The 25,301-nt window shown below is 36.6% G+C and overlaps 2 protein-coding genes across 3 annotated transcripts; one reads left to right on the forward strand and one right to left on the reverse strand.

Moving 5' to 3' along the window:
• Positions 1-3,715: 3,715 nt before the first annotated feature.
• On the reverse strand, positions 3,716-4,288 carry LOC147510984 (uncharacterized). Its single transcript, XM_086598317.1, has one exon. It carries the CDS (start codon positions 4,286-4,288, stop codon positions 3,716-3,718), a length of 573 nt encoding a protein of 190 aa, XP_086454443.1.
• A 15,193-nt stretch (positions 4,289-19,481) lies between these two features.
• Positions 19,482-24,847, forward strand: SULTR3;4 (sulfate transporter 3;4). 2 transcript variants are annotated; one of them, XM_086602835.1, is made up of 13 exons: positions 19,482-19,872; positions 20,729-20,777; positions 20,873-21,080; positions 21,379-21,550; positions 21,638-21,703; positions 21,788-21,901; positions 21,982-22,098; positions 22,284-22,410; positions 22,521-22,807; positions 23,431-23,621; positions 23,755-23,840; positions 24,295-24,371; positions 24,479-24,847. In XM_086602835.1, the coding sequence occupies exons 1-13, from the start codon at positions 19,534-19,536 to the stop codon at positions 24,647-24,649; spliced, it is 2,004 nt and encodes a 667-aa protein (XP_086458961.1). In that variant the 5' UTR covers positions 19,482-19,533; the 3' UTR covers positions 24,650-24,847. The 2 variants fall into 2 exon arrangements, with proteins under 2 accessions (XP_086458961.1, XP_086458962.1); XM_086602836.1 differs by having other exon boundaries at positions 20,873-20,981.
• Positions 24,848-25,301: the final 454 nt, after the last annotated feature.

The raw sequence follows: 25,301 nt of genomic DNA on the forward strand, positions 1-25,301 counted from the left end.
AACGATTTGTCTCTCCGTCTTGGCCAATGAGAAAGAAATTCCTCAATTGTCTCTGCTTGAGCTAGGAGAGCTGAGGGAGAACCATAAGCATAGGGTGTACTAGGATTGTCCATACTTCCAAAGAAAATGAACAGTCCATGCTCGAAGCCCCTACCTACTACATAAAATATAAAATATATAGTTTGTTACAAAAATATAGTTCAAAACCAGGTAACAAGCACATACATAATTTATCTCTTGAAGAAAATTAGAAGGAAAATTTTAAAGAAAGATGGTGTAAAAGGCTTCACAGACGTCTCTACTCACATGATTTAATGACTAAAGTAGACTAAGATACACTTTAACTCTTCAAGAACAACAACATAACTCTTTTTGCCGGCTTAAAAAAAAAAGAGATGCATGGAAAGAAAGGGTTTTAGGTCTCTGTAATGGAGTAAATAGATCTGGACATGAATCCTATTTATATAGAGATGAAAATCGGTTTTTGTTTTCAAAACAATATTAGAAACCCACTGCAAATAGAAAACCAAAAAAACATATTATAGGGAATTGGCCAAGCCCAAACCCAACTCGGCTCGGCGCGGGGCACGCGCATGTAGCCTTTGAGTGGTCTCATTCCCAAGCACAAAAACTTTAATACCCTTACGGTATACCAGTAGACTAAGGATAGTCTAGATATACTCATAAAAAGTTAGTGGTAGCTTACTAAGGGCATCTCCAATGGAGGGTGTAAATTGTTTAAAGTGTAAAATTTACACTCTAAATGTCAAAAACATGTTTCCAATAGGGGGTGGGTGTAAATCCCAGGTGATAAGCTCAGGGCCGGCCCTGAGATTTGAGAGGCCCTAGGCGAGCTCTCAAAGCGGGGCCTTAAGCTTTAACAAAAGAAAGAAAGAAGAAAATTATATAGGCAAAAAAACATTGTTATTTATTTTGAAATTAGGGGAAATGAAATCTAATCCCACTGAGTCACAAACTAATTACATCAAGTAAAATATTGTAATAATATGGAACTTTCTCAAGGACATTTCGGTAATATCGCCATGGCAGGTAATTTATATGGTGTAATTATTAGTATTTACTTGTTTAATTTATTTGGTTAGTTACACAAATATTTTAGGCTGTATTACTGTTCGTTTTATGTACCACCTGTTACGTTAGTGGGCCTATTCAACTGTATTGGGCCTTTTCTATTGTTTTGGTCTTTTGGGCCTGTTATTTATATTGGGCCCTTTATGAAATTATGTTATTGGGCTTGCTTTTGTCTTCTGGGCCATTTTTATTGTATTGTGTTTTTTGGGCTTGATGTATATGGGCTTGGCCACAAGAAAAGAGGGGGAAGTCCAGGAAGAGGAGGTCGGGAAAAGAGAAAGAAAAAGGGGTTTAACCTTCTTAAAAAAAAAGAGGGAGGGGAATCACATGGAGGGAGATCCCTTCGGATGTATGCTGTAGTCGGTTTCTGAACCTTCTTCTTTACATTATTCACTCCATACCTTAAAACACCTTGTGGTCCATTATATAAAGCCCGGAACCATCAACACCAGGTGGCTGTTTCTCCAAAGTTTAATTTGGTTGTTGAGCTTTCATCTTGTTTTCTCTTCCAAGATGAACGACCCCAAGTATGCTTACCCTTACCCTGCTCAAGGTTATTATCAAGGACCTCCTGTGATGGCACCTCCTCAATATGCAGCTCCACCACCAAGAAGACAACCGGGTTTCTTGAGGGTTGCCCTGCACTTTGTCTTCTTCTTTGCTCTCCTAGCCGAAGTCTTTGGGTGATCCCTCCATTATTTTCGTGGGCTGATCTTACAATCTTTGATATAGAAAAGAAAAAGGAGGTCGGCAGAGAAGAGAGTTGGAGAGGTCGGCAGGAAAAAGAGGGGGGGAGAGAAGGAGACGTCCAGGAGAGAAAAAGAAAGAGAGAGAGAGAAGAGAAAAGAATAAGAAAGGGAGAAGAAAGAGATGGAGGCCAAGGATTTACAGACGCGTCGCGGGGTTTCGGTTTCGGATTTTGAGTAGGGATGGTGGCGCGTGGTGTTTGTGAACGCGGGACTTGGTTTGTGACTTCCGATCTGGAGGCTTTGGTCTTGATGCGAACACGCGACAGTTTTCGAGGCTCAACTCAGATGGAAGCTTTGGTGGTTTAAAAGGCGTCAGGTAAGTAAACTTTAATATTGTATATTGTATACATTAAATTGCATGTATACCTTTAATTATAGTTTTTATCCTTGATTTAATGCGATTTATTTATATACAATTAATTAGTTATGTACAATTAAATTGATTAAATGTTTTCATTCTGTACAGTGGGTTGTTATGATAGTGTTAATTAATTTTATATTAATAACGTATAACGTGCTGGGTTGTTTATGAGTTAGCATTAAACCCGGCTTATTGGTACTATTGTAACATTTTTATAAGAAAACGTTTTGGCATGTTCGTTTTATTTTATGACGCAAAAAAAATAAATAAACTGTAGATAGTTATAGCGGTTTCTATTTGTGATTTGGTTACGATAGAACTGTGGATGGTTGTCAGCAGAGAAGCATGAATAGAACAAAGGGTAGAGAACCCATGTCGCTTTCTTTATCGGATTGACTTAATCCATTCCTATAGATCTTTACATCTCTATATAGAGGAGAACTACGATTGGCTTGATCCCTAAACGGGTACGTAGGCAGCCACCCAGCTCAGCCGCTTTCATAGGAAAACCCCTACCCCTTTGAAGAACCGGATGTTTTTATATTCTTTTACCGTTGTTTAGTTTGGGCATGAAAAATATATAAGTGTGCGTGTTATGCATCGAAAGATTGATTTATCTTGAAGGCTAATGCTTTTCTTGAGTTTATGTTAATCGAGGCACTTACGATGATTTTATAAGCAAACGGTAAGTTTTAGTAAGCAACTAAAGGTACGTGTCAACCTTGTCTTTTGTATTCAATTTCATTTCAAGTTGATTATTATATATTGACTTCGTATCTAATGTTGATCGTCGGAGTGTAAAACGGACGAGGGACCTAACAGTCCCTCCATATTCCATAGATCTATAAGCTGAATACATACTAAAGAATCAAGGCGAAACCTTAAAAGGAGCGTCTTGGAATCATATGGGTTGTTAAGTGACCTTAATATTTGTTACAAGTAGTGGCTTCCTATTTCTGTATATTATATTGATTCCTTTTCGTTGTACATAAATTATTGCAGCTTGTTTTGCATGACTTTAATTTATATATGATGTCATGGAGAGTTGTGCATATATGTGAAAGACCGATCTGGGGTATAAGATTGGTTTTGGGGCGCTGCAGCTACTTGATTTAACTGGCATTTGTCGAGATGGTTAAGTAGCCGGTGCCACGAATCAATATCTTTAGTAGTTGGGTTTACGGTTGAGGTTTTAATATGATATATGGAAGTGTTTTATTTGATTTTCAGGTTATGACAGGTTTTAGGTATATGAAATGTTGAAAATCTGAGAGGAAATCCCTCTGCGGATTTTTGTAGAAAAAAATATATGATGGTTTATCGTTGATTTTAAATTAGTATATTGAATGTGGTCTTTTAACGCCTCGTAATATTTATTTAAGATTTTGGGGCGTTACAAATATCATCGAAAATTTCCTCGTCTCACAGTTTTAGCTGCAAAATCAGTTATTACATTTGCATAGTCAAGCTCCTATGCCAAAGCTTTTTCAATAGATAGCATAGCTAATCTATTTTATCTATCTTGTAACATGGTCGATCGAAGGTAAGACTTAATCATCTTCAACTTTAAAAAGCTCCTCTCCGCAGAAGCAACTGTAACGAGTATAGTTAATAATATTCTATAAGCAATCCACGCATTTGGAAAGCAACTAGCCCTTAAGTTCAAATGGTTTAGCACTTCAATTGCCTTCTTTGCGTCATCTGGTAAAACTTCTTTCAAAAGTTGCAATTCCAAAAATAACTCTGTCCCGTCAATATCATAAATGTTATCATGTTTCAGAAACTCTGCTAAGTTGCCAAAAGAAGCCTTTAAACTATCTCTGTCTATAGACTTCAACTTCTCCAAATTAAACAAGAATCCAAAATGTTTCTCATATACTTGAAACTGTTCAAACCTACTCTTAAGAGAAGAAATAGTTTGGTTAACAATAAAAATGAAGTAGTTGACTCTAAATGATTCTTCAGCTGACTGTGGCACCTCTTTATCCGCGTTTTCATCAAATTGTCTCTTTCTACGAATGATACATTTTTCACGAAAAATAGGCTCAATTTGCATAGCACTTGCAACTTCTTTAGCTTCTATCATTGTTTCTTCAAATCCGGTTTCTCTATACTTTTAAAAAAAAGGAAATCAACCTTTGCAGTTCACTAATAGCGACATCAATCTGCATATCTTCAGTTTGTAAGAGTTTGCTAACAACATTAACACCATTCAATATCGTGTGCCAAACAATCATACCAATCAATAACTCAAAATTCTCAATATCATGTGTGGCTAGGGACTCAACTTCACTCTTAGTCTTCGGATCATCACTAATATCCATTAATTCAACTAAAGCATCTCTTATTTGTGGAGCTTGACTTCTAATCGCTTTAACACTTTCCACATGACTTTCCCAACGTGTTTGTGACAATGCCTTCAAAGTAAGATTGGGACCTCTTTTCACATATTCTTTGAAAACTTCCCACCGTTTTGTAGAAGAAGAAAACAATGTATATACATGTTGCACCACTCTGAAAAAGGACACAGCTTTAGAGCAAGAGGTAGCCGTATCACACAATGCAAGATTTAGACTATAGCAACCACATGGCGTATAAAAAGCTCTAGGATTTATTTCGAGCAATTTTTTTTGTACGCCTTTGTGTTTGCCTTTCATATTAGATCCATTGCCATAGCCTTGTCCCCTTACATCATTAATATCAAGTTGAAGAGTCCTCAATACAGCTTTCAGCTCATTAAAGAGTCCCAAACCCGATGTATCGCCCACCTTCATAAATTCTAAAAAGAACTCTTCAATCTTCACTGGATTTGTTGAGACGTCCACACATCGTATCACCAGCAACATTTGCTCTTCATGGCTTACATTTGGAGTGCAATCAAGAATAATTGAAAAATACTTAGCCGCTTGAATTTTCTTAAGAATTGCATTTTCCACCTCACCTGCAAAAAAAATTATGATAACTCTTATAGTAATAAAATGTCACGGATTATCTACCCCAAAAGAAAATGCATTAATAACGTCACCTGCTAACATTTGAATTAGTTCATTTTGAATGTTGTGGCCAAGATAATGATAGTGAATTTCATGACTTTCAATACGTCGGATGTGCTCTTGCAATATTGGATCAAATTCTGCAATCATTTCAATCATGCTCAAAAAAATACTGTTGTTTTCTTCCTTAATCTTCTCATTGTCCCCGCGAAATGCCAAAGTATTTTTAGCAAGAACTTTCACAAGAGCAAGTATCCTCAATAATAGTTGTCTCTAATGTTCTTTTTCTCGATTGATTTGTTGTTGCACACTCTTATCGATTGTTTCATTCTTTCCTAACCTATTTTCTAACTCACACCAACTATTCAAGTGTCTTTTGTGCTCAGCACTTTGTTCATGTTTTTGAAGCTTTTCACCAAGATTTTTCTAATTTAAACATCTTTCACTATCCAATTGAGAAAGCCTTCCTCATTGCTTGAACAACTTACAACAAAAACAAAATACCCCTGTCCATCGAATGAGAATAAACAAGCCACTTTCGATCCTGCTTCAAACCATTATCCATACGTCGCACGTAGTGGAAGGTTGAAAAATGTCTACCTTCATCATCTCTAGGAAAATCAGTAACATTGTCTCTTATTGGACCTTTTTCGACCAAGAAATCCCTATATTTATGATCAATCTTATCCCAATTTGCTGGATCAAAATAGTTTGTCGGTCCATATTCTCCATTCTCATTCATAGCTTCATTAAGTTCTTCTTGACTTTCAATATTCATTCTCTCTTCATCTTCAGCATTTACTCTCTCTTCTAATTCAACATTATTCATCTCCTCTTCAACTTCAACATTTGATCTCTCTTCAAATTCATCATTCCCCCTCTCGTCATGTTCCATATTCACTATATTTTCAAGCTCCTCATGCGCAACATCTTCATTAGAAGTCTATATTTGTCCACCAGTAGAAAGAAATTTAAGAATACTTCCCTTTGAGATTGATTGAGAGTTCTTCTTGTTTTTGCTTCTTTTTTCTCTTAGCACTACCCGATGGATATTTTCTAGCGCTACTCATGATACTAACCACTCAACAGAATTTATGAACAACAAAGACTAGCAAGTCAGACAACTAGCTTAGAACACTTTTCAAACTTTTGAGTCATTCAAAATATAGCATACATAAAACGAAAAATTCAATCAAATTCATATAAGATTATTGCTACAAAAAATTCAACCAAATTCATCCAATTTAAAAAGAAAAAAAAAATAAATTGAGAATTGAGAAGGGTTAAGGGAACATACAAAGCATGTATATTGGGAGCACCTCTGGTAGCGTAGCAGTCTTGTTTGCAACTCCTCAAAGACTAGGTTCTCTCTTCTATTTTTTTTTTAGTTTCTCTGTTTATTTTAAACTAACCTTAAACCCTTTGTTTTTTTTAGAAATAGAAAATACGGAAATAGAAAACCTCCAGGAGACCGAATAGAACCATACTGTTTGAATTGGTTTTGTTTTTTTGTTGGCTAGGCTTAAATCAGTTGGGTCAATTGGTTTTGTTTTTTGTTGGCTGGGCTTAAATCAGTTGGGTCAATCTAATGTTTGGGCTTTTATTTCTTTAAATCAGTTGGGTCAATCTAATGTTTGGATATGGGCTTTATTAGATAGTGGGTGGAGAATTGGGGGCCCTTTTTTTTGTGGACAAGTGGGGGCCCTAGGCGGTCGCCTAGTTAGCCTTTCCCCAGAGCCGGCCCTGGATAAGCTAATAGCTAATAGAGGGGGTGGGGAATTCTCCATCCGGTTATTAGTTAATAAATATCTCGGGCGTCACTTGAAGTAACGTCCCAATTAAAAAGAAATTCGGACGTCACTTAAACTCACGTCTGATTTATTTTTTTTAGAATTGTAACGTTTGCGACGGGTAAAGACAGTCATTTATTGGTTGGCCCAGTTTTAATAAACTACGAACGTTACTCAAAGTGACATGCGTTTTATTTTATTTTTTGGATAAACCCCTTGCGATGGACTTTGACCGTCGGTTTTTTTTAGTTTTTTTATTTTACAAACTCTTAAATTTTGTTGCATTGGATACCATTTTGGATGTGAAAACTATTAATATGTTAAGAGGGGCCATAAAATCCTAATGGCACCTATGTAGCACTTGTGTGGAGGTGTATATATACACTCTCCATTGGAAATGTCCTAATGTGGGATTGTTACACAAACACAAAGTGAGAAGGAACACTCATTGTTCTTCTTCTCCATTTTGCACACACACACAAATAATTTGAAATGCACAAATAGAATTCCAACACTTTATGTATATAGCATTAGATGTCGAGGAAGGTTCTCACACTTTCACAGTATTTTCAATTTTATGGGCTTAGTGCCTTCACCACTTGACATAAACTAATGAAACCAACTCCATCGAACAAACTTATAATTGGAAACAAAAAAATATTGTCCACCTTGGCAATTCACCGTCCACAAATCGCGTGGCAACCATTAGTGTAAATGAGGTGGATTCTTGATATTCTCGTGTTCATGTGTAGTCAATTCAAATAGCATAGATATAGAATGTTGTTGACCATGGCCGGTTGAAGACTACTTGAGCAAGGAGACGGCAAAACTACTATTCATCCTGAATATCAATATCAAACGTGCGCACAATTACCAGTTACTACCATCCCCATTCCTCAAATCTCAAGCTCCCCTAAGTTGACTCTATATGACTACTCAATATGACTTGAAGAAAGTGAGTCAATTAAAGTATGATTTCAACCCTAGAACAAACTCAAAGTGCACCATGTTCTGAAAGAAAGAGATGAGAATATCCCAAGAATAAACTCATGCACTCACTACTATCATTACTACTCACCGTCAAATTAATCTCTAAGAACACTATGAAAACTAGGATTAGACCTCTATTTCGCCGTAAATGTCACCATGTGGCCAAATTAGTAATCAATTTAAGAGGACCCATTGGACTTTTTTGTGTACTTGAACGGTCTTTTTTCATAGTCCTACAGTTACTTGATCTGCTAAGTGGAATTAGGTGCACACACAGAAATGGATTTTATTTGTGTGATCCAGAAGAAAGAATATAAATAAAAATATATTTTGATGTTACAACTATGTGTGGTGGCGCTCAATAGGCGTCCATATGCATGCAGTTGTTATTTTGGGTCTATTGCAATTGGTCGAATAGGTTGCACTCAACCTAATTTTTCCTGGGCAACTCCAGACTCGCATAAAGCTTTTGGTTAGCTAGCCTAGCTGTAGGCTCGATTGCTGAACAAAGTTAGGCGAGGTCTTCTTGAATTCCTTCAACAAACTGTGTCTATTTAGTGAGTGCTAAGTTTAATTACTGTAGCCATCATATGCTGCCCCCCACCGCCCCTCTCGCAATTCACAATAGAGTCAACTGGCGTTTGTACTTTGTAATTCACATGTACCCTATTACTAGAACTTCTCAGCTCAGAGCCTCAGAGGAGTCAGAGCCAAACTGGTTCGTAAGTTTCTTCTTTAAAAAACTATGAACAGAAACTATGACAAAGTCATTCGATCACAACCTATAACATAAAAGGGAAGGGTTGCCCAAACAAAGTCGTGATCGTTAATGCAGTTAAAAATTCTAGATTAGGCTAAAATCTTTGTTGATTTAGTACACCATTTTCACGAATATATATACGAAAATCGTGCTTCTTTTTTTCGCAGAACTTCTAATTTACCAATCTAGAGGGCCACATTACGTACTGTATCCAATTTTTGAGTCAATAGATGTCAAAGTCAAACTCTTGCGTTGATTGAATCATGTCCACTAATTGTTGGTGCAGAAAAGCACAAGTACTGGGATAAAACAGCCTGCTACTACGTGTCACATTAATTAATCAGAAACTGAAAAGCGTTACCCACTCGCCGCATGCACAGAAAGAGAAGATTTCATAGAATTTATTCTCTGTAGACTGCTGTTACAAAGGTCAATAAAATCACCCTAGAAATCTAGAATCATCTCATGAGAATATGAGTTTCGCCCTAATAATTCTTCACCGTTCATCTACTGCCTGATTTGGATTTGGGTCGTTTTACTGTGGTAGCTTGAGGATGAGGAATATCCTCGGATAGTGATACTTGATGGTCACATCTAGTGAGCTTATGAAGGTCACATCCAATGAGCTTTAGTTCTGAATTCATGTCCAAAATCGCGAGTTCATTTATTTTGTTAATTGTTTAGTTTCCTGTAAATGTTGAATCGGTGAAAACCTTTAAGGTCTCAATTATGCAGATAGGTTAGGTACTATATTTTAAGGTCGTTAAACTTAGAGAAATTGTTGAACTTTTTGAAGAAAAAGGAACCATGTAAAGACTTGGGTTATTTAGCTTTAGTCCTCTTAATAAAAAAGATATTTGTGTTGGATCTAAAAATTTTCATTTATTAGTTGTAGATCCTCTATCGTTAGTTGACTGTGTTGACTGTTATTGATTAAATTTGACCGTTTGTTGTGGTGTGTCTTATATTGTGTATTTTCAAAATGTTCTAAATACCCCTCACGCCTATTGCACGTGACAAATTGAAAAACGAAAAATCTTAAATTCACTCTACTTGACACATGTTGCAATCGTAGCTCTCTAATCCAAGGGCTGCTGTAAAGAATGAAAAAAGCGGGAAAGTTTTAGTTAGAAGAGTTGAATCAGTTCTAGATCTCCAGATAAAACGTAGACTATTATATAAAGCTAGCTAAAAGTTTTGGTTTAAGAATTGAACCTCTTCAGTTTGGTGAACCAAAGCCCAGCTAGTGCGAAGCTTCGATGGGTATAAAGAAATAGTATTCCGGCTTCCAGCATCTGAGTCCTTACGGCCTGAGGGGCTTGGATTTCCACGCAAGGCACTATGAATATAAAATTGTGGCAATCATCAAGAGGTGGGGAGAGCCAGCACCTATCAATAAGTGAGGTAGACGTTGAGGCAACACTAGCAATAGAAGTTATACGCGATTGAGATCGATCCTGTAATATTTATGGGCAAAATGACCATAAATATTTACCACTCACTACTGAACTATATACACTAGACTCTAGTTATTAGTTAGTCTGCTAGCTGAGTCGTAGTAGCCTTGATTGTGGTTGGGATTGTTTGAAGTGGGGTGTCTTTAAGTTCTGGTTGGTTTTGGAGTTTAATTTTGTCATCAGATCGTGTTAAGGGTTGTTGAAATTTTGGTTGGTAATTTTCTAGTAAAAAACTAAGAATGAGTTGTTCAATATGATCAATTGGGTATTAATTACATCATGTTGCTTTAAGAAATAAAGTGATCTGAACCTTAACTTGTTCATAACCTTGTTGTGGTATACACTTGTACAGTACACAACTTGGGTACACTATACAGTACACAAGTTAAAACTGTTTAAATATTTCTCTTTTGTTGGTTGCAAATAAAGAAAACAATAAAGAGACAAGGACAGAATTAATAGGTAATAACCAAGGCGCGGATTAGGTTGTCCTTAAGGAAAGATTTCGCCCCATCCAATAGTACAGAAAGGCAGCAATGGCGTCTTTCTCACAGGATTCAATGGTTAACAGCAGTCTGATTTTGCACTAGAACAGACTACCCTCTAGAATAGCAATATAATTCTCTCTGGCGGCTAACAGGAAGAAGAGAAGAATAAAAGGTAGGTTGCGAGCTCTCTCTTTCTCTGGAACGAGTTCTGGTTTAGTGTGTTTGTTTCTGTCTCTGGCATACCTCTCTATGGACGCACAGCAGTGTTTATATAGAGGTTAGGTCGGTCGGTTTCCAGATATGAGAAGGACTGCTCACAGTCGGTTTCACAAACAGATAAGGAAGCAGAAACCAACTCGTAATAGGACACCCACCGAAACTTGTTGTTGAAGCAAAAAAGTTTAGGCAATTGGTAAGCCACTACCCACTAGACAGTAAGCCCAAGCCCAAACCCGACTCGGCTCGATGCGGTGCGGGCGGGCGCGCGCATGTGTGGCTTTGGGTGAGTCCTTCCTCCTAACACAAAAACATTTGTACCCTAAGGACACACTCTTATGGTAGAGGAATTCCTCATATACCTCACTTGCTAGTGGTGAGGTATATCCAAAGTGACTATCCACAATGCACTAAAGTGGAGAGAACACATTTAGTTCATCTCCTCCACTTTGCACACACACACTAGTATTTCGAAATACTCATAGAGATTCCAACAATCCCCCACTATTTCAAAATACTAATAGTCCTCCACTATTTTGGAATAGGCCTCGGATATTACAAAAGAAATGGGTTAACAAAATGCCAGAGAGAATCGAAAAAACAATGCATAAGATACTGGTGTTTTACGGGCTTGAACCAGTCATAGGGTAACATGTCTTATAATACGTGAAAGTGGTGGATTAAAAAATCTTTGAACCAACATTCCCTTATAGTAAAATAGATCACATGCACCCACATTGCTCTTTCATTATATGTCTGTTCTGCGGTGTTACGCTTTTTGGCCCCTGCGCTGCCTGTGTTCCATGAATGCTCTAGAGTACTTGCCTGAATACTCATAAGAACCGACCCAGTTCTACATTCACATAGGTGGATATCCATCAAGTGTACATTGCAGTTAAAATACATTATCTCATAAAAAATAATGGACTATGGATTCCAATAAGAGTAAAATAACTCATCCTTTCTCATTGCAATTCAAGTTATACAAAGTATATATACAAAAAAATGCTATCTAGTCATAGGGTGGAATGTCTCAAAGAAAGACAATAGCATACCAAAGCGACGAGGTGACTTGTTTTTCCCTTTGAACCTACTTCATGGGATCTCCAATCACATAGGTGGGGTTGCCGTCAGTGTCGCCTTCTATCTAAGGCAAAAGTCTCATCCCCCTCGACATTTCAACCACTTGTCTCCTGTTAAGCAGTTTTGTCAGAGGATCGGCCAAATTTAACTCTGACCTCACATAATCTAGAGCCACAACTCCAGATTCCAGCAGCTGCTTTATAGACTGTAGTCTCAGACGGATATACCTGCTTTTCCCATTATACAATTTGCTCTTTGCCTTTGTTATTGCAGCCTGACAGTCACAATGCATAGGTATAGCTGGAGGCGGTTTTGTACCAATAGGAAGATCTGCCAAGAGGTTTCTAAGCCACTCAGCCTCAGCACTTGCTTTATCTAAAGCAATAAGCTCGGACTCCATGGCTGAACGAGCTATCAAGGTCTGCTTAGAAGATTTCCAAGCGACTGCACCTCCACCAAGGGTGAAAATATAACCACTAGTGGACTTGATATCATGAGAATCATATATCCAGTTTGCATCACAATAACCCTCTATCATAGGTGGAGTTTGTCTAAAACGTATGTCGTAATTTATTGTTCCTCTCAAGTACTTGGCTAGTCTCTCTAACGCACTCCAATGTTCATTGCTAGGACAATGAGTGTATATGCTCAACCTGCTAACTGCATAAGCAATGTCAGGTCTAGTACAATTCATCAAGTACATGACACTACCAATAATTTGGGCATATCTAGACTGAAGGACACTGTGTTGATCATTTTTCTGAAGTTCACTAGTTGCCTCATAAGGTGTCGACACAGGCTTACTATCATAAAAGTTAAACTTCTTCAAAAACTTCTCAACATAATGCTCTTGTGAAAGTGTATAGCCATCACTATTTCTGATAATTTTGATTCCAAGAATCACATCAGCTTCTCCCAAATCCTTCATTTCAAATTGGGAGGATAAGAACATCTTGGTGTTTCTCACAGCATCAAGGCTAGGACTCATGATTAACATGTCATCCACATATAGACAAATAATCACATATGTATTCACATCAAAAGATTTAAAATAAATACATTTATTAATTAGCATCATTTATTTGATATCCATTAGATATCATGACACTGTCAAACTTTTCATGCCATTGTTTTGGCGCTTGTTTCAACCCATATAAAGACTTAACCAATTTGCATACTTTTTGCTTATTCCCTAGTACTATAGTACCCTCAGACTGCATCATATATATTTCTTCATCAAGATCACCATTCAAAAATGCAGTTTTTACATTCATTTGATGAATAAATAAATTATGAATAGCAGCGAAAGCCATTATAACTCTTATAGAAGAAATCCTAGTTACAGGAGCATAAGTATCAAAATAGTCAATGCCTTTTTTCTGGGAGAATCCCTTGACTACTAGTCTAGCCTTGTATTTCTCAATGGAACCATCTAGCTTCAGTTTCTTTTTGAAGATCCACTTGTAACGTATAGGTTTCGCCTCAGGAGGGAGATCAACTATCTCCCATGTGTGATTAGTTATAATCGAATCTAGTTCTGAGTTTATAGCATCCTTCCAGAAAGGTGCATCTCGAGAACTGATTGCCTCATTATACGTCACAGGATCATCATCAAGAAGAAACGTGTAAAAGTCATCACCAAAATTGGTGGATTTTCTGTCTCTTTTACTCTTCCGAATTACTTGTTCAGAAATTTTAAGATATGTTGATTGTTGTTCACTAGGAGCAACCAACCTCTCAATGCCAATTTTCAAAGGAAACAAATTCTCAAAGAAATCAGCATTTTTACTCTCTATAATAGTGTTAGCATTGACAATGTTATTATCAGATTTTACTACTAAAAATCTATATGCAGCACTAGTATGAGCATAACCAATGAACATACAATCAACAGTTCTAGGTCCCAATTTTCTCTTTTTAGGTTCATTCACAAGAACCTTTGCAAGACACCCCCATATTTTGAAGTATTTCAGGTTAGGTACATGACCTTTCCATAATTCATATGGTGTCTTATTCCCTGTTTTCTTGTTGGGTATCATATTCTGTATATGGCAAGCAGATAGGATTGCTTTCCCCCACAAGTTCAGAGAATCTCCAGAACTTACAAGCATAACATTCATCATCTCTTTTAGTGTTATGTTTTTTCGTTCGGCTACTCCATTTGACTCAGGAGAGTATGGTGGAGTAGTCTCATGAATAATGTCATTCTTGTCACAAAAGTCTTAGAAGGAGTTAGACTCATATTCTCCACCCCTATCAGACCGAAGTCTTTTAATCTTACAGTTAAGCTGGTTTTCAACTTCAGCTTTGTACTTGAGAAACATCTCACCTGCCTCATGTTTGTTTTTAAGTAAATATACCATGGTGTACCTAGATAAGTCATCTATGAATGTAATATAATAAAACTTCCCCCCTCTAGACATGGTACTTCTGAATTCACCCAAATCCGTATGAATAAGAGTTAGCAATCCAGTTTTAGTCTCAGCACATATCTCATATTTATCATTAGAAAAATCAGAAATATCAGACAATAAACTACATGCTTTCATTCTTTTCATATACTGAACATTCACATGTCCTAGTCTACCATGCCATATATTAAAAGAGTCAAGCAAGTAAGCAGAAGCAGATTCATTCTTATTAATAATAATGTTGTCAAGTACATTCAACATGAAAAGATCACTGTTATTACAATAACCTTTCCCAACAAAACCTTCATTCTTGGTCAGAACGAACTTGTCACTCTCAAAAGTCACCTTGACGCCAGCTTTTTCCAGTAAAGACACAGAAATCAGATTCTGACGAATCTCAGGAACATGAAGAACATTACTAAGTGAAAGGGTTTTCCCTGAAGTTAACTTCAGAAGAATCTTGTCTATTCCCTCAACAGGAACAGACCTTGAGTCACCCATATAGACCTTTTCATCTTTCACTAGTATCTAGTCTGAGAAGGCTTCAACATCACCACAGACGTGGCAGGTGGCACTAGAATCTAGTACTCACTTTTTCTTCCCAGTGGCCATGAACACTTGTGACACCACAACAACAATAATATCATCTCCCTCAACTATATTAGCATTGGGAGGATCATCAGTGTCTTTCTTGTGCCTGCACTGAAAAGCCCTATGTCCAGGTTTCCACAAACATAACAATTTCCATTGCCAGTACCACTCCTTTTAAAAGAAGTGCATTTGTCCTTGAAATTCTTATTTTTGTTGTACTTCTACTTTTTAGAGGTTTTGTTAGATTTGTTGGAATTACCTTCAATGATATTGGCTTTAGAATGGAATTCCTTAGACAACACATCATCCCGAGTCTTGTTCTTTTCCTCTATGTGAATGTGAATGATCACATCCTCAAGAGTCATCTGCTTGCGCTTATGTTTCATACTATTTTTATAGTGTTTCCAAGACTCGGGGAGTTTCTTAATCAAACATCCAGCAACAAAGGTTTCGAGTAAATCAATACCCTCAGTTTGAAATCATTAATCAGCACATGATAATCATAGATTTGAGACGTTACATCTCTATCCTCTCTCATCTGGAACTTTAGAAAAGTCCCAATAGCTCTGTTATGTATTTTTTGTTCAAACTCTCCCATATATCATGTGCATTCTTATTTGAACAATAAATATCAAAAAATTCATTAGACAAGGTACTCAAGATAGCATGACGACATACCTTATTCCCATTGAGCCAAGCATCTTGATTTCTTTCGAAATCATTAGAACCCTCCATGGGTGTTGTATCAGTGAGATACTTTGCATAGTTGAGTACATCTAGGGCTGTGAACACCCTTTCTCTCCATCGCTTGAAGTGTGAACCGTTGAAAGATTCAATCTTTGACATATTGGGTAAGTTGCGAGCATTCAATAGAGGTGCAGCATCTCTTATAGTCGAAGTAACTTCCATGACTCCAGAATTGGTTTCTTTGATCGGCGTGGTGTCTGCTGGTGTAGACATCTTGTTCCTTCCTTAAGATTATTGGTTGCAAATAAAGAAAACAATAAAGAGACAAGGACAGAATTAATAGGTAATAACCAAGGCACGGATTAGGCTGTCTTTAAGGAAAGATTTCTCCCCTTCCAATGGTGTAGAAAGGCAGCAGTGGCGTCTTTCTTACAGGATTCAATAGTTAATAGCAGTCTGACTTTGCACTAAAATAGACTACCCTCTAGAATAACAATATAACTCTCTCTGGCGGCTGACAGAAAGAAGAGAAGAATAAAAGGTAGGTTGCGAGCTTTCTCTTTCTCTGGAACGAGTTCTAGTGTAGTGTGTTTGTTTCTGTCTCTGGGATACCTCTCTATGGACGCACATCAATGTTTATATAGAGGTTAGGTCAGTCGGTTTCCAGATATGAGAAGGACTGCTCATAGTCAGTTTCACAAACAGATAAGGAAGCAGAAACCAACTCGTAATAGGACACCCACCGAAACTTGCTGCTGAAGCAAAACAAGTTTGGGCAATTGGTAAGCTACTACCCACTAGACAGTAAGCCCAAGCTTGAACCCGACTCGTCTCGATGCGGTGCGGGCGAGCGCGCGCATGTGTGGCTTTAGGTGAGTCCTCCCTCCTAACACAAAAACATTTGTACCTTAAAGGCACGCCCTTATGGTAGAGGAATTCCTCATATACCTCACTTGCTAGTGGTGAGGTATATCCAAAGTGACTATCCACAATGCACTAAAGTGGATATAACACACTTAGTTCATCTCCTCCACTTTGCACACACACACTAATATTTCGAAATACTCATAGAGATTCCAACATCTTTTCTATTAATGAAATTGGTCTAGACTGGCCGGCTTTCATTGATTGTATTGATATATAAATGTGTGTGTTTTTGGATTGACTTTAAGATTGTTTGAATATGATTTCAGGTATACTAGTACAATCTTCGTTGCTACACTGCATTAACAAAAGGTCTCCATAGTTCAAATTTGAACAAGTGTGCTTTACGTCAGAGAGACGAAGAATACCAACAACAAAAGAAACTGCATGGCTTAAAGTGCCTTACAAGAATAAATTAAACCTCATAACAACATTACACAAAACCTTCATAAACCCTAACAACAACAACTGCTACAGATCAAATTTATCAAAACGACCATTTTCTTTCTATCGGATTATATTGATTTGGTGTCGAGATGTGATTAATTAGAGTTGTGGGTTTAGATATAAAGGTGATTTCGGAGTTTGAATCACCAATTATGGGTGTTTAGATCACCCCACTAATGGTGTTGTGTTATCGGTTCTTGAATTTTTTCAATTGGAGAAGATGGTGAATCAACTCAATTATGAAGTTCTAATTTTATGTTTTTTTGTTTTTTGGGATCTAATACAGTAATACATCTGTTCTAGGGGTGTCAAAATGGCCCTCAAACCCTCAGCCCGCTGCCCCGACCTGGCCCATTGGCAGAAAAAAAAACCCCTCAAAATAAGGCCCTCACACATTCATGGGCTGGGCCTACTCAATCATCAAGCCTTTGAAGGGAAGGTAAAGGCCTAGACTTTGAAACTTAAGCCCGACCCTCATTAGGCCCTCAACATTTATTACATATATTTTAATAAATTTTTTTATAATATATTTTATTTTAGTATTAATATGTTAAAAATCACTTAAAAGAACGTTTATCTATTAAGTTTGCCAACCTTATAATTTCATTATAATATTTTATGAAATTAATTTAACTGATTTTAATTGACTAATACAACTTTAACAAGTTTTTTTTAGTAGTTTGAAGGTTTAATTGTGAAGTGCATTCGATTTTATCATTTTAAACTAATGTTTCTAAATTTATTTTGTAAATCAAATGTATAACATAGTATCCGGCCCTCACGTTTGGCCTTCAAGCCCTCTCGAGAGGGTTGAGGGGTGGGTAAAAGCTTCGAGATTTAAGCATTGGTCCGACCCAACCCAGACCTTGAGGTAAATGAGAGTAGGTCAAAGCGTGAGGACTTCATTGTTTGAGGGCCGAGCCAGCCCATTTAACACCATTCTATTTTGGTTTTGCCCTTATTCCATTTTAAATTCAATTTTTTATGTTTGTAAATAATTGTATGTGGTCACGTGCAAAGGGTGTGAGGAGTACTTAGGACAATCCATAAGTTGAGGACACTAAACAGACCACAACATGTTGTCAATGACAGTAGAAGAGACCTAAAACTAATAAACAAAAATGTCTGGACCCAACACAAATACTCCTATTATTCTATTATTGGGAGGACTTCGAGCTAAATAACTCTAAAAACTTTGAAGAATTGGTTCCCATTTCAATGTAAATGATCGCAGTAGTCAAACAACTTTAACTGGATTACCTCTATCTTTCACCATGTTTAGATAATTAAAGTTCTTTTTTATTTTAATAACATTTGATCCAAATTATTATGTAAAGTTTATGTTCCATTTTTAACAACATTTTATCCAAAATATTATGTAAAGTGTGTTCCATTATGAGAAGTGAGAACACCTTCAAAATTCACATTTTATGACTCATATAATTACATTACTTCCTCAGTTTGAAGAAAGGAAAAAAAATAAATTGCTAGGCGCATCCAACTTTAGGTCAATTCACAAAAAGGTCGTGCACCTATTTTTTGTAATAAAATAGGCATCGTGGATTTCAATTATAATAATGTAGGCACTCCATTTATTTGCCATCCAAATTAACTAACATAAGTTTACGTGGACACTAATTACCTATGTAGACAAGAGTTTTTTAGCATAAAAAATAAAATAAACGAAAAACTAAAACTGAATGAAAAAAATGAATTTATAGGCATTCAATTTTAGACCAATTCATAAAAAAAATTGTTTAATTAGTTTTTTCCTTAAAAAAATGGTTATGTTAGTCAATTTGGATGGCAGACAGATAGAGTGCCTACATTGTTACACTCGAAATCGACGATGCCCATTTTGTTACCAAAAAAAAAAAAAAGGTTGTACATATGTGGATATGCCTTTTTTGTGAAGTGTCTTAAAATTGGATGCCTACAGATTCAGTTTTTCCATTGAAGAAAAAGGGGTATTGACTATTGACTATTGAGTTTACCCGATCCAATTGAGGAGCCCATATCAATAAACAACTATATATGTCCATATCTGACATGAGCTGCTGTATTTCCCACAGAAAAATTAGTCGGCTATTAGCGAAAAGAAAAGGCAGAAAGATTAGTCGGTTTGAGACTCAAAAGAAGTGATAGCACGTGGCTGGAAACTATAGATGAGCCCAGATAACATTAATAGACAGATGTACTACTAGATAAATAGAATCTAGAAAGTGTTTAATTGGTCCTACCAAAGTATATGTGCTGTGGGCCTGTGGTGCTGTCATATTACGCCAATATTCCCTATCACACTCTTGTCTCACACAGGTTTTTAAGTTTCTCCTAAACTAACAAAAAATCCCGAGAAACTCACCATATTATCACCAACTGCCACAAGTACAAACTACTGTCTCTTTCTTCACTCCCTATAACTTGTCTATAAATTTGATCACATTTCACAAGTTCATATGTACAACATTTCTACATCATTTTATTTTTTGTAAACATGTTCGCTTCTAACACTAGTAACAAAGTTGATAATGCAACAAACAGTGATGACGAAAGTGTAATCCAGATTTCAACAACACAACCACCTTTAGAGATACATAAAGTTTGTTTACCACCGAACAAAACCATATTCCAATCACTTAAGCATAGACTTTCTGAGATTTTTTTCCCTGATGATCCACTTCATAGATTCAGAAACCAAACATTTGCTAAGAAACTGTTCTTGAGCATTCAATATTTCTTTCCTATAGTTCAATGGGCTTCTAGTTATAATTTGAAGCTTTTCAGGTCTGATGTTATTTCTGGTCTCACCATTGCTAGCTTGGCCATTCCTCAGGTTAGATTAGTTGTAACAATACCCTCTATTCTGCAGTTTCACTTCTCTTTGTTTAATGATTTATTTGGATTCTTTGGTTAGTGTTGGCAGTTAGTTTTTGACAGTCGTACTATGTGCGTGTTAGACAGAGTTATCTTAAATACGTAAATATTTCAGTTTGTTTTGGCTGGCTTCAGTTTGTACTTTGAATTTTCTTTGTCTTATTTGAATGTAAATACTATTTTTTTTTTATGTAATGAATAATTTCTCCAAAATGAGTCCTCCCCAGATTTTACTGGGATTTCTCAAGTGAATATTGTAAATAAAAGTTGTATTTCCTGAAGGTCTTTGGCATGCTTCAAAGTTTTTCATTATAGAGCAAAAAGCTAGTCCAAACAGGCATCTGATCCTGTATTTTTATGTTTTATTTTTCTGGATGAACTTTATGCATTTTGGAATTTGGAGTACTTGAAGGACTACTCTGTACTCTACTTCTACTTGATGAGTTGCTTCCAGAAATGGATTCTGCAGAATGCTGTGGTGTTGCATGGTTTTCAGAAAGCTGCCTGCCGACCCTTCCTACCAAAAAGATATTTCCAGAGAGAAAGTGTCATAAATGTTTATTTTATTGAAGTAAAAAAGTACTTCGATGAAAACATTAATTCACGATCACCAAAATAATAAGAGTAAAGAAGACATTAATTCACTGATTGAAGTTCGTTGAACACAATTTCTTCTTCAAATTAAGAACTGCACATGCAGGGGAAATGGCCAAGAATCCAGCTTCATGTCTTGAACTAAAAACCAAATATAAAAAGGTTGTCTGCAAAGCTTTTCTTTTGGTGTAGTAAATCAGTTTCATTTTGTTAACTTTCAGGGAATCAGCTATGCGAAGCTAGCAAATTTGCCTCCTATTATTGGACTATGTGAGTATTGATTAACACTTGCATTTTTTCATGTCAATGCAAATTTTTATATTTTTATCAACCTGGAGACATTTCTAAGTTCAGTTTTGTTACAGATTCAAGCTTTGTGCCTCCATTGTTATATGCCATTCTTGGGAGTTCTAGACATCTTGCCGTCGGCCCTGTTTCAATTGCGTCACTAGTTATGGGTGCAATGCTTGAAGAGTATGTTTCTCATACTTCAGAACCAGAGCTTTATCTTGCTTTAGCTTTCACTGCTACCTTCTTTGCTGGTTTATTTCAAGCCTCCATGGGATTGCTTAGGTAATAAATCGCAATCTTTGTATCATAACAGTATTCTACTTGATCAGCATTATCGATTTTGCAAGTTCTGTGACATGGTCTGAATCCAACAAGTACCTAAACAATGATTTGAATTCGGCGAACCTAAAAAACATTCTTGTCATTGTTTCATATCTTCTTGCTTAAAATCTGTTAGGCTAATCACTTTTTGTAGGTGGTTTCACATCACTATCTAACTTTATCCAATTGGTATTGTATTATGTCGTCTGTGATAAAGACAAAATAAACATGATAACATACTGATTTGTGTTATTAACAGATTAGGCTTCATTATCGATTTTCTTTCGAAGGCAACCTTAATAGGGTTCATGGCGGGGGCTGCAATCATAGTTTCTCTTCAACAATTGAAGGGATTACTAGGAATTGTTCACTTCACAAACAAGATGCAATTTGTTTCTGTTATGTCCTCTGTTTTTGATGAACTAAAAGAGGTATGACATAACTAAAGAAACACATATCACCATCATATATATTTAAAACTTTTAAAATAATTGCACACTGATAATATTTTTGTACAGTGGTCCTGGCATACAATTGTAATGGGGTTGGTCTTCTTAATCTTTCTATTGACAACAAGGAAAATTGTGAGTTTTTACGGACTTCTTAAATGATTCTTACTGAGTTCTGTTTCCTCTGTTTTTACACAACTCCTTCTGTCATTTGAATAGAGCATGAAGAGACCAAAGCTCTTTTGGGTGTCAGCAGCAGCTCCATTAACATCTGTCGTATTATCAACCTTTGTAATGTTCATCTTTAAAACGCATATAAGCGGCATCTCCACAGTAAGAACCAAAACCAATAATTAAAACAGCATTTTCTTTTTGAGGAAAAGTGAATATGAGAGTGACTCTTGTTTAACCAGATTGGACACTTACAAAGAGGCGTAAATCCACCATCAGCAAATATGCTCTATTTCCGCGGACCTTTCTTGGGGATTGCACTCAAAACAGGCCTTATAACTGGGATTTTATCACTCACTGTAAGTCATCAAAAATTATCCTTTAGTTTGCTTTCTCTATCTTATTGTTAATTTACAAGCACTTTCACTACCATCAGTCATTTTACACTTTTATGAGATTTTCAGAGTTGAAACCATGTGAGTACTGCACAATAACTTGATTACATCTAAATATCTAATACTATTCATGCTCTGGGCAAGTACAGGAAGGAATTGCAGTTGGAAGAACGTTTGCTTCCTTGAAAAATTATCAAGTTGATGGAAACAAAGAAATGGTAGCAATTGGTGTAATGAATATTGTTGGTTGCAGCAGTTCATGCTTTGTCACCACAGGTGATATTCTCCAAAATTTTGTCAGTATTGTAATCCGAATTTCTGACTTAAACAAATTCCGTTTAATTTATTAGACTGATACGCTGACAATCATGAAAATACTCTTCTAGGCTCATTTTCTCGATCTGCTGTAAACTACAATGCCGGAGCACAGACAGCCGTATCAAACGTAGTTATGGCAGCAACCGTGCTTGTGACGCTTCTGTTTCTAATGCCACTGTTTACCTACACTCCAAATGTCATCCTAGGTGCGATTATCATAACAGCAGTGATTGGGCTGATTGATTATCAGGCTGCACTCAAGCTGTGGAGAGTTGATAAGCTTGATTTCGTTTCTTGTTTATGTGCCTTCTTTGGTGTTCTCTTCCTCTCTGTACCGATGGGCCTAACCATCGCAGTAAGCATTCTCTTCCTTTCTTGTTTATAAGTTTCAAACATTATAAGCTTGATGTCACCATTATTAATCATTTGTCGGCATTTATCAAGTATTGTTAATTTTTTCTTCCTTGCACTCTAAAACTTTTGAAGTTGTCCAGTCCCCTACTTGTCAAGACTTGGGAGTTTAGGCCCAAGGTCTTGGGTTCTATTCCTACCTTCACTGAAGAAAAACGGAATGAAAGGGATTAGATAATAAAGTTCTAACTATCCAAAAAAGAAGGTTTTTAAATTTTCAAGGGATGAGCTTATGCCAATACGGGCGATACCTTTGATAAATTTTATTAAACAGGATTGTGTATCGTTAGATATGTGAAAGGCTTGGTCAGTTATATCTCAAAGCCTCATGAGGCTGGGAAGATAAGTTGTCATCGAGCCATATGATGGGAAACTAATGTTGGAGAAAATGCTCATAAACAAAACTTAAAAAGATTTATCTTTATTATTTATGCAATATAAGTACTATTGGAAGTAAAGGTGCAGACAATTGCCGTGCTTTCTTGAAGGCAAAACTACAGATCCATGTATAGAAATGCAAAAGAGCTGCAATTCTTTGGAGTCCTGATGTTACTATCCTAATGTCAGGTTGGAGTTTCGGTCTTCAAGATTCTGATGAATGTGACAAGGCCAAATACAATGATATTAGGGAATATTCCGGGAACACAAATCTATCAAAATATTGCTCGTTATGGACAAGCTTCAAGGGTTCCGTTCTTCCTTGTTCTTGGCATTGAGTCTCCCATCTATTTTGCAAACTCTACCTATCTCCAAGAAAGGCAAGTTTTAGCAATTCCTTTATGCAACCAAGATAATCGATTTTATCAGGGGAAAAAATTATTATCGGTCAAAAGAATGGAAGTCATCTTCAGATATATTCATCATGTTGAATTTTATTTGGTGATGTTACAGGATATTAAGATGGGTGAGAGAAGAGGAAGAATGGATCCACACAAACAAAGGAAATCCTTTGAAATGCGTAATTTTGGATTTGACTGGTAAGTCAATTACCCAAAATTTAGGAAACATAATTACTACATTCATGTTATTCATTGGAGATGTGGTGGATCATAGTTACACTCTCAAACTCAACCTCAACTGCACAGACGTATATTGTGGTTGGGCCTGCCTTGTCCCATAAAATCTAGGATAGGCACATGCCGTTCCAATACTTCAAACTGGTTTCGAACTAATTGGGACTACTTGTGGCGAAGCATGTAGTTTACTGGAGCTGTTTGCAGCTCATGCAGGCCGTAGCGCCCAGATATGTATTCACCTTCAATGTTGTAGTGCTTCAGCTAATTTGGTAGGGGCAAATTATATGCATGCCCAATTGTGCCAGCCAGGCATGTTCTACATAACTGTGATCTATGTACCAGCAGCAACTATAATCATGCTCAGTTTGTATATTGGTCATTTTCGAGCTAACTTTAACCATTTTAAAATTTTCAGCTGTACCAGCCATAGATACCAGTGGCCTTGAATTAATAGTTGAACTCAGAAAAGCACTCGAAAAATGTTCACTTCAGGTAATTTAGACGGAATTTTTCACACATTAAATAATAGAAAAAGTATCATGAAATAGTGAATGACTAATTCTTAAACTCTGATGGTTTGATTAATATTCGAAATGCAGCTTGTGCTGGTGAATCCTGTTGGAGACGTAATGAAGAAGCTCCATCGTTCAAATGTGTTGGAGTCATTCGGCTCAAATGGTATATATTTAACAGTCGGAGAAGGCATTGCTGATTTGTCAGTGACGTTTAAGGGTAAATCTGTAGATCCCTTGAGGATTTTCATAGCGTAAAGTGATCGATTTAGGTTCCGGACAGTTTGAATAGGTAGACTTTGGAGAGTTGTATTACGATTACGATTGCCTTAGTGGATTTTGAGATGTATTATGTACTAAGCTGGTCATTATTACGCAATATTAGGTGAGGCCATCAAATTAATCTACTACAATAATGTCCACTAATAAGGAAAGGCTATAAGGCATTTTTATTTTCGCTTTTTGTTTTTATTTTGATAGATATCAGCAAAGGCCAAAGAGCAGAATTATGGTGTATATTTCAAATGCAATAAACAATACACAATCTTTATGGACTCTGGGGTTTAAGGTATGATTGATTGCAATTTGCAAAGAGAATATTTTCCCCGTTAAGTCATAATTTAGTATCAATTGATGGAAAACGTTTCGACCACAAAAATGCATTAACAAAATAGAAGTAGTACAAATTACAGCATAAGCATAGAAACCTCATCTATTATCTTCTTCTTTCTATCTAACAAACCAGAACGGTGTGGGGTCCGAATGGCCTTATCCCACGGCTCAAAATCTTTTTCAACCAAATATAACATGGCGAATCCTCCAAGTGATTTAGGGGTTTGTGCAATTTTGTTAAAATACTCATTATCCATCGGATCTATCCAGAAAATCAACAATTACAGTTGGGCTTAAA

Source organism: Coptis chinensis, chromosome 3 (genome assembly GCF_015680905.1).
Source record: "Coptis chinensis isolate HL-2020 chromosome 3, ASM1568090v1, whole genome shotgun sequence".
Lineage (NCBI taxonomy): Eukaryota > Viridiplantae > Streptophyta > Magnoliopsida > Ranunculales > Ranunculaceae > Coptis > Coptis chinensis.

Excerpts from the sequence above, each read along its gene's own strand:
- LOC147510984 (XM_086598317.1), bottom strand. The coding sequence starts at position 4,288 with ATGATAGAAGCTAAAGAAGTTGCAAGTGCTATGCAAATTGAGCCTATT.